General features: G+C 39.5%; 1 protein-coding gene across 1 annotated transcript; it reads right to left on the bottom strand.

Annotated features, from left to right (window-relative positions):
• Window positions 1–94: 94 nt before the first annotated feature.
• LOC135481297 (scavenger receptor class F member 1-like) lies at window positions 95–8,698 on the bottom strand. Its single transcript, XM_064761144.1, has 7 exons — window positions 8,572–8,698; window positions 7,954–8,163; window positions 6,882–7,088; window positions 5,285–5,380; window positions 3,075–3,224; window positions 789–935; window positions 95–123 (listed from the first exon to the last, which is right to left on the bottom strand). The coding sequence occupies exons 1-7, from the start codon at window positions 8,696–8,698 to the stop codon at window positions 95–97; spliced, it is 966 nt and encodes a 321-aa protein (XP_064617214.1).
• Between the last annotated feature and the right edge of the window lie 236 nt (window positions 8,699–8,934).

The raw sequence follows: 8,934 nt of genomic DNA, 5'->3' as shown, positions 1-8,934 counted from the left end.
GCGATAATGTACATAACGACATAATTGCTCTGACATACAGTAAACGTATCAAGAATGGTATTAAAGATTTTAAGTCTAGTTTGCAAATTTTCTGTCAAAGGTCTGGGTGACTTGAGAAAATTCCTTTGGAAAAAGTAATGGCTGTAATGTACACTATGACATAATTGCTCTAACATACAGTAGACGTATCATAAAAATGGTGTAAAAGATTCTGCCTGAGTTTTGTCTGGACTTAATTAGCTTTGATTCTATACAATATTACAAAAACGTGTAAATATACGACACATGTTAGTAAGACCAGGACCAGACAAAAGTTCCAGAAGTTCTGGGCCCAGGTGTTCAAAAGTATATAGTAGAAGTTAAGCCCGGTATTAACTTTAGTCAGGGCCACAGTGCATTCAGTTTTGTATTAGGCCAAGATTAGTATTAACATTTAAGCCTGGTTTAACTTTTAATACACTGTTTAACAACCGGCCGCTGGATACATACGGGTGCAAAAGTGTGTATGATCGTGACAGTAATGAGATACAATGAGATTCCCTGCGTACATGAGGCCAGTCACTCTCACAGAGGTGTTGGTATAAAAAGACTCAACCGAAACTACTTGTACATCACTCCGCGTGCCATATCACGCACAATCTATACTTACCCCACGTAAACAAAGTAGCGGTGATCCATTTACTTTAACTATTTTGTAAAAAAATTAATACATATAAATGATAAATAAATGTAGGGACATGTAAGAGAGAAATATGTAAAAAAAAAAAAACAAGATATTTCCGTCTCACCAGTTTTACATTTCAGACCAGAATATCCCGGCATGCATCTGGGTTCACCCTGACAGTGCCCGGAAGTAGTGTTACAGCTGTCCGGTCCAGATGCACACGATCCACAGGTCTCGTTACAGTCGTGGCCATATTTACCCGCCTCACAGGCTTGATGCAAACAAAAGGGAAAAGAAAACATCATCATAATTCGGTGGTTATAGCTTCCTGAGTCAAAGAATAGGTGATCTGTTAACAAACAAAAAGTGATATTTATATGTTGTTCTTTTATATATACAAGGCAGCAAACATTTGGATTTCACCACTTGGTCAGTATCCCCCTTGAGACATATGAAAGCTTAAATCTCAACATCCATTCAATTAAAGGACAGGATAGCACATTGCCAAACATATTTCAATCGAAAGCGGGACTCACAAGCGTCCTAAAAAGGATCATACTTTATTGTTCTAATGAGATTTTACCGAATAATATATAAAACAAAGTGACATTAATGTACAAAATTGCTGGTGTGAGACGAGTCAACCATCTTTAGAATTTGATCCAATCATACACATTGCTATAAGATTGCGAGGCCTAAGCTGTGACTTGGCGTTTACCCATTGGGACAGGTCTGTATCATTTGTGGACTACCACAAATGTAAAATAGATGATTTTCAAGCTTTTCTCTCTTACATTTTCAAGCCGTGTAATATTCAACCGCGGTATCACAAATTATGTCAGACAGTAGCATACCGTCTCGGCCAAAACCTCATTCATCTCCCCAGATACATTTTTTTTGCTCCGTCTGTCGCATACAAAGGATGTTTTTTTTTCTGTTTTTCATTATAAAATACAGCAAAATTATTGAAACGCCATATTTTAGCCGATGTGCTTTCTCTGACATCCGCGATAACTGGGTCAGCACAGTTTTCTTTATTGAAGCCACCGCCAGAGTGGAATGCCTAGACCAACGTCAGTGGTGCTTACACTTATTTCCATTTTGCTTCAGAACATGTTTCCGTTTGTTTATGAGCATAATTCTAGTTGTACAACAATCCTATTGTTATTGTGTTAACATATAATTGGGATCAAAATCACAAGAACAACCCCTCAAGAGGCTATGTCCTGATCCAGGAATACTTTGGCCGTGCGTTTACAGCTGGCAATTTATAGAGGGTCTCTGGAGTTCCTTGTAAATGATATAGTAGGTCTACTATATCAACAGTTCATGCAGTGGAAGAAGTATTCTTCCATTATGTCCATTTTCTGAGAAAACTATATTGATCACTTGGGCCTTCATCGCCAAGTCCACAACTTTTATCTGTAATAGGTTACTGCTTATACTATTATACGGAAAATACCTTCGACGTTACACACCTAGAGTGAGCTTGACGTCACCTTGCTCTCGATAACAGAGACGTACTAAAGCTATATCAAGACGAAGTTTCACAAAACTTTTACTAGATTAAAAAAAAGGTAAAAAAAATATTTAATGTCGGTTTAAGACACTTTCAATGATAGCCTTTCAGTGGACGTAAACATTAGTGTGGTGCTGTCTTTCACTTTAATTTGGAGGTCATGTATTAAAGGATAATGTATCCCTTTACATTGTACTGAATCCTACATAATGAATACTACACACACATTGAATGCCGGTCTGAGACACTTTTAGTGGTAGTCTTTCATTTGATTTAAACATTAGTCAGGTGCTGCCTTTCACATTAGTTAACACACTTGGAGGTCATATATTTCATGATAATGAATCCCTTCACATTGTACTGAATCTCACACACTTACCTGTACTGCACCTGCTACACATGTAGCCAGCATCACATCTTGGCTTCCCTCTCTGTTGTGCTGAATCTTACACACCTGCCTATCCCTTACATGTTACCCATGTAACGTCTTGTGTTTCATCTCTGCTGTACTAAATCCTACACACTTACCTGTACTGCACCTGCTACACATGTAGCCAGCATCACATCTTGGCTTTCCTCTCTGTTGTACTGAATCTTACACACCTGCCTGTCAATTACATGTTACCCATGTAGCTTCTTGTGTTTCGTCTCTGCTGTACTAAATCCTACACACTTAACTGTCCTGCGTCCGTTACACATGTAGCCAGTATGACACACTGACTTTACTCTCTGTGATACTGAATCTTACATACCTGCCTATCCATGTGACTTCTTGTGTTTCACCTCTATTGTACTAAATCCTACACACTTACATGTTCTGTACATGCTACACATGTAGCCAACATCACATCTTGGATTTTCTTTCTGTCATACTGAATTCTACACACTTACCTGTCGAACAATTCTCACGCATGAAGCCAGCATCGCATCTTGGCCTTCCTTCAGTTAGAGGACATTCCCCAGTAACTTTATCACATTTGTCGGCCCAACAATGGCCACAGTCCTTTTGACAATGTTCTTCCCATCGACCGTCAACACATTCTGCAAAAGTAATAGAATGACGTGTAGCTGTTTTACTCAAGACGGAACAGAATGACAATGAGTTATTGAAGTTGGAAAGAAGGAAACCAAGGAGCGCTTGTAGGAAATTACTGTCCTGTAACAAAGTAACTGGATTTCAACATGCTACTTGACTTTTGTTGATACATTTAACCTGTTAGAATATAAAATAATTGTATAAAGAAGACGTACAGAATGGAGAGTAAAACCAAATCAGGGACAGTGTGATAGTTGGCAAATTGTCACACGTGGTCACACGTAACTAATGAAAAACGGCGTCTTGTCAATTTACCCCGGTGAGGGCTTTTATTGTGACAGTTCATGTAAATGAATAAATAGTAGCAATTTATACACCCTCTAGCGCCATGGCTTAAGCAAAATTAGGGGGAAAAATTTAGGAAGTATATGTCTGTGAGATGTCCATCTGTAACAATGTGTATTACTCAACTTTGTCAAGAGGTCAGCTTCCAACGACGCCAGATCAAGACAAATAAAACTAGTGACATATACTTGAAAAAAAAAAAAAACAAATGAAAATAACAAACAAATCCCGTGGAGATTTCTCAAATAAAACCATGGGATACTTCTCATCCACAAGTGTTGTCGACAATTCCTGTTAACGTTTACTTTGAATAGCTCGCTTTGTTATTCGATTTCAACCTTCAGTTGATACTTGTGGACATTGTTTTACATGAACAAGCAAACCCTTCCTGGTGGAAATATCAGTTTTCAACTTCCGGTAGTCAAAGTGCTGTCCTTCCCAAGCATACGTTGATTTATTCATCTGATCTGTGTTTCACACTGTACTCAAGAATACTTTACTTATACGACGGCGGCCAGCGTTATAGCGTGAGGTAACCGGGCAGAGCCCAGGGGAAACCCACGACCATCCGTGGGTCTGAGGTATACATGTACATGACTCAAGACAGTTCAATTGTTTGGTCATCAATTATCAATTCCCACTTTCAAGAGAAACCAAACTGTGAATTACTTTCGACGCATGTTGTATGTTACTGTTCACTTCTTTCTGATATTTAATTAGACATGGGGTAAAAGAAGTAATGTCAGAGTCCACTGGCGTTTGACCGAGCGGTTTTGCCCACTCAATCCCTCAGGAAAACTTTTACTGATAAAATTTTCAAGAATTCTAGTATAGTGTGTCTCAGTGGAAGAAGATTATTAAGCCTCGTGCGATCAGTGCTGTCATATATATACGCACAGTGCAGTGTGGCCAACCGTTAACGTGTGTAAAACAAATGGAAAATAAATTGGGAAGAGTGGCCACATAGCGTTTGTACATATTTGAATTGAACAACAGCGGAAATCGCTCATACTTTTTACAAGGGTTTATTGAACACAAACGGACACGATAGGAAACAGATATTATACACTGCTGAAGTTGTTAAATCGGAGACAGTAAAATGTATCCAAACCCATTCGCGCTGAACAGACTTCGTCAATGTGCTTGTTCGGCTTGCCTGCAGGGTGCGGTAGCAGCCTATACAAACCTGACTGTCGGTGTATGAGTTAGGTGCCCATCGCGTTCAGCAATTATATATACCAGAAAAATATTCGACAATGAAGCCGTAGATATGAAGAAACTTGAAGGCAAACTGAGAAGTGATTGACTGTTGGTCAGTGAGGCTTTCTGTTTGAATCAAGCTGTCACTATTTCCAAGGTGGATTTAAGTGTATAGATTTGTCTGGTACGTAGCAAAGGTGATTGGCTGACTCCAAGCACTCTGCACTCATAAAGCTGACAGTAGTCATACAACAAAATACTCTTCAGAACTCTTGGTTAAACACCAGTCAAATATATAAAATTGAAAGTGATTTTATACAAATAAATATGTTCAACAACTTTTGAGGTAAAAAATTACCATCTAGGTATTGGTGATAAATGGAATTTCTTCTCTCTTGCAAGACAGAAAATAACTCCATCTGACAGTTTTCCAGATTGGTCATCGCTTTCGTGTATTACCACATTTATCTTTCTACTCTTAGTCAGCATAACTCTATTATTTATGTTAAAGCCACTTTACCTGTACACCGTGTCCTTGTGACATCACATTTGGAACATGCTGTCGTTGTATTACATTGTCGTCCACACATTTCACCATACCATCCAGCGGAACACACTGTCAGGAGTATAATTAATTTGAAACGTTTATCCTAGTTGTCTCAAATCGTCTTGGTTGAGACTAATGTTTTCATTATTTGCTTTATGAGTAAGTGAGTGAGCGCTTGGGGTTTAACGTCGTACTTAACAATTTTTCAGTCATATGACTACAAAGAAATCCTTAGAGTGCATATAATGTGCCTCCTTGTTGCAGGACGGATTTCCATCGCTCTTGTATCTAGTGTTGCTTCACTGAAACGCCTCACCGAAGGCAAGTAAGGCGCCTCGCCCGAGCCATTACACTTATACGGGTCAACCAGTCGTTGCACTATCCCCTTCATAGTGAACACCAAGCGAGGAAGTTACAACTTCCTCTCTTAGGTTTGACTCTACCGCTCCCGAAGCGGACTATTTGCTTTATGAATGATGAAAATAACCACGTGAACCTAAATTATTAACAATCTCATCCTTTCTTTTAAACAGTTCAACTATGTATTAGCTATACATATTTAATCTCAGATAACATCAATAACGCCTGCATGATATACATATTTTTCTGTTTCATACTTAATATAGTTTTCTTTTTGTTCATATAGTGATTTCGACGGCATTTTGAAGCCGTTGTAAAGAAACAACCTCGGTGTGATTGTCTTGTCTGTGTACTATTATGACATATTAAGATAGATGCTGACACGCTGTTATCACAGACACATCAATGTACCGTAGATAAGCACTTCACGAGGCAAACCTGGCCCTGGTCATACCAAAGACGTTAAAAATGATACTTGTTGCTGCCTCTCTTGGCGCTCAACACTGAGAGGTGTTCTAGCAAGGAAATGTTACTGGTCTGTCCGGTGTCAGTATGTTGTGACTTGGTGGCGGTATCATGTGTATTGTATTTGGCATGGTACTTCAATGACGGCAGTTGCAGCATGGACGCCCTGCCATAAGAGTGAGTGAGTGAGTGTTTGGGGTTTAACGTCGTACTAAACAATTTTTCAGTCATATGACGACGATGATATTCACGCTGCTTCACAGAGACGCCATACAGAAGGTAAGTAAGCCGCCCCGCCAGAGCCATTATACTGATACGGGTCAATTATTCCCTTCATACTGAACACCACCCTGCCATAAGAAGACGCAGTACGAGTATGTGTACACGGCTAATGATTCCTCGTCAAAAACATGACTGAAAATTTGTTAAGACCGACTTAAAACCCCAAGCATACATAGATACAAACACTTAACAAAATGTTAGCAGTACACCTGATAGTGATGCTATTCTGACGTGGTCTCCTGACAAGGCTCTGGAGGGAGCTTTTCCACTTCATCAAGTGATATACCTTGCTATCGACAAGCAGATTATACAAATAAATTTTTAACCGTGAATTGGAATGACATCAGCCCCATATATGCAGTGTGCGATAATTAAATTAAGGAAAGAAATTATGCCCCTCTCAACGTATACGAGCATGAGAATGAGAAAAGTATGCAAATTAAGACATAATCCATAAACGTACCGTAGATGAGAACTTCACAAAGTGTTAGATATTCGTCTCGACGTGATGTTATCATGACGGTGTCTCCTGACACCGGACCTCCCGTACAGTGTTCGGTTACGATGGGCCCAGGAGTCGTGGTAATGGGTGTGGTGTCTTTATAACAGGTTTTGTAAGCCTGGGAGGAGTTTCCCACATGCAAAGTGAAGCCGCTAAGTCGACGTCCCACTGTAAAGAACATAAAGCTATAGATTCATGTGTTGTAATAAAAGGAATTCCTCTAATTATTCTGCTCAGCTAAATTCTCGTAACACAACATAATTTGACCAGTAAATAATTTGAAACGTTTAACTCTCAAATTAAATACTGAATAGCAGGTTCTGCTTTTTATATCTAAACATTTAGTCATTTATCTGATTGTTGGGTAAACCTATGCTCAAGAATATTACACTCGCACAATGGAGATCAGGTCTTGCGTGGAAGAAAACGAATTGCACGGGAGAAACCATCAACCTTGGGCAAGTTACTGACGAACATGTTAGACAAGTGATCTTCAACGAACGTTAAATTGTGGACACGAAAGTCGTCAAGCGCTTATTTTCACCGAGATCAAACGAATTGCCAGAACAGAGGAAAATACAAATTGTCTGCCCAAGGGTAGGTTTGAACCCACACATCTTGTGTTCTAGTGACTGACAGGCAAAGGCGTTTATTCATTTACATTGTAAGTGTTAAGTACCTCACTGACTTATATGACGACGATAATGTCTATGTATTCGAAAACGAGGCAAACGTAAAGGGTCTGACAATCATACCGTGGCAGTGTCACTCCTTATAACTTTAAACTGATTTACATGATGTTTTTTTCCGTAGAAAAAAGAGAAGAAGACTAAAGCGAATACGGTATTTAACAGAAATCTCTACACTGCAGAGCTAACTTGTTTCACTTTCCTTACGAAGTGTCGCGCCAGTCCCATTATTAAAAGCTTTGAAAATAGCATAAAGCAGAAGAAAAACAAAATGCCTATGGCTGTGCAATTAAACAGAGAAAACAGAGAAGCAGAAAATAATCAGACTAAACATGGTTACTTACAGTTTTCTTTTCTGTTGTATATGGTGAAGTTGTTAATCCAGTACACGGCGCCCAGTGTTACTCTCCAGGAAGCTGGACTTGGTGTCTGCCATGTGTGCGTACAAGGTGTACCATCGTAAGAATGTCCCAGTATACCGTCAACAGCCAGCTCAGATGTGTGTCCGTTGAAGTCTGACGAATGAAATGTTGGTTTTCCCAGAGCGACATTTCCTATAAGCATCAAGCTATTCATGATAATGTTGTCGTGGATGAGGATATATACAGCTGCCAAACAAGGAAACAAAGCTGGTTGCCGTCGTATAAGTAAAAAAAAACTCCAATCAAATAAATAAATACGTTATTATTTATATGAAAGATGGAATGTTCTTAATCATGGTTCCTTTTCTGATAGTTCTTTCTGATAAAAACCACAAAGCTTTCAGGCAGACATACACCACATGAAGCCAACACTGGTGTACAGTGGATCCTATTGTTACTTGTGCACCTTCACTGAGATGAGGCAGGAGTAGAATGTACCTTCGCTGATGAGTGTTTGTTGGTGACCGTTTATAATACTGCAAAGCAATGCAGTTAAAGCCTATTGACTACTTACGCCTTTGACACGTGGGTCCGTCCAACCTGCAGCGCAGTTCCCTCCACAACCATTCTGAGGGTCACAGGTCACACTGGTATCACAGTGACAGTCGTATTTACAGTCTGGGCCGTATGTACTGCCGGGACACACAGCTGAAACTATAACATACATGGTGCAATTACAATAAGCGTCAGTCACACTGCCATAATTACACTGTTGTTTGGCGGGTAACACGCGGGTCACTGTGACAGACATACCTACAGTACGGTGTTACTACATGAATTTGGCGATAATTCACATTGTCTCGAACACAGGATAGTAGTTTTTATTAGCTCTTATATTTATGCTTCTCGGCTATCTGTGTTTCGTACCCTCAAAAGCAGACTTTTGACCGTGTTGCAATAATA

Source organism: Liolophura sinensis, unplaced genomic scaffold (genome assembly GCF_032854445.1).
Source record: "Liolophura sinensis isolate JHLJ2023 unplaced genomic scaffold, CUHK_Ljap_v2 scaffold_15, whole genome shotgun sequence".
Taxonomy (NCBI): domain Eukaryota; kingdom Metazoa; phylum Mollusca; class Polyplacophora; order Chitonida; family Chitonidae; genus Liolophura; species Liolophura sinensis.
Note: the sequence above shows the minus strand (reverse complement) of the source record. Positions and strands in the feature narration are given on the sequence as shown.

Bases quoted from the DNA above. Each gene is read 5' to 3' on its own strand.
- LOC135481297 (XM_064761144.1), bottom strand. From the start codon at position 8,698: ATGTATGTTATAGTTTCAGCTGTGTGTCCCGGCAGTACATACGGCCCA. The intron at 8,164-8,571 runs GTTGGACGGACC...TGATGCTTATAG, and splicing joins TGGAGGGAACTGCGCTGCAG to GAAATGTCGCTCTGGGAAAA. The intron at 3,225-5,284 runs GTAAAGTGGCTT...TTACTTTTGCAG, and splicing joins CACAAGGACACGGTGTACAG to AATGTGTTGACGGTCGATGG.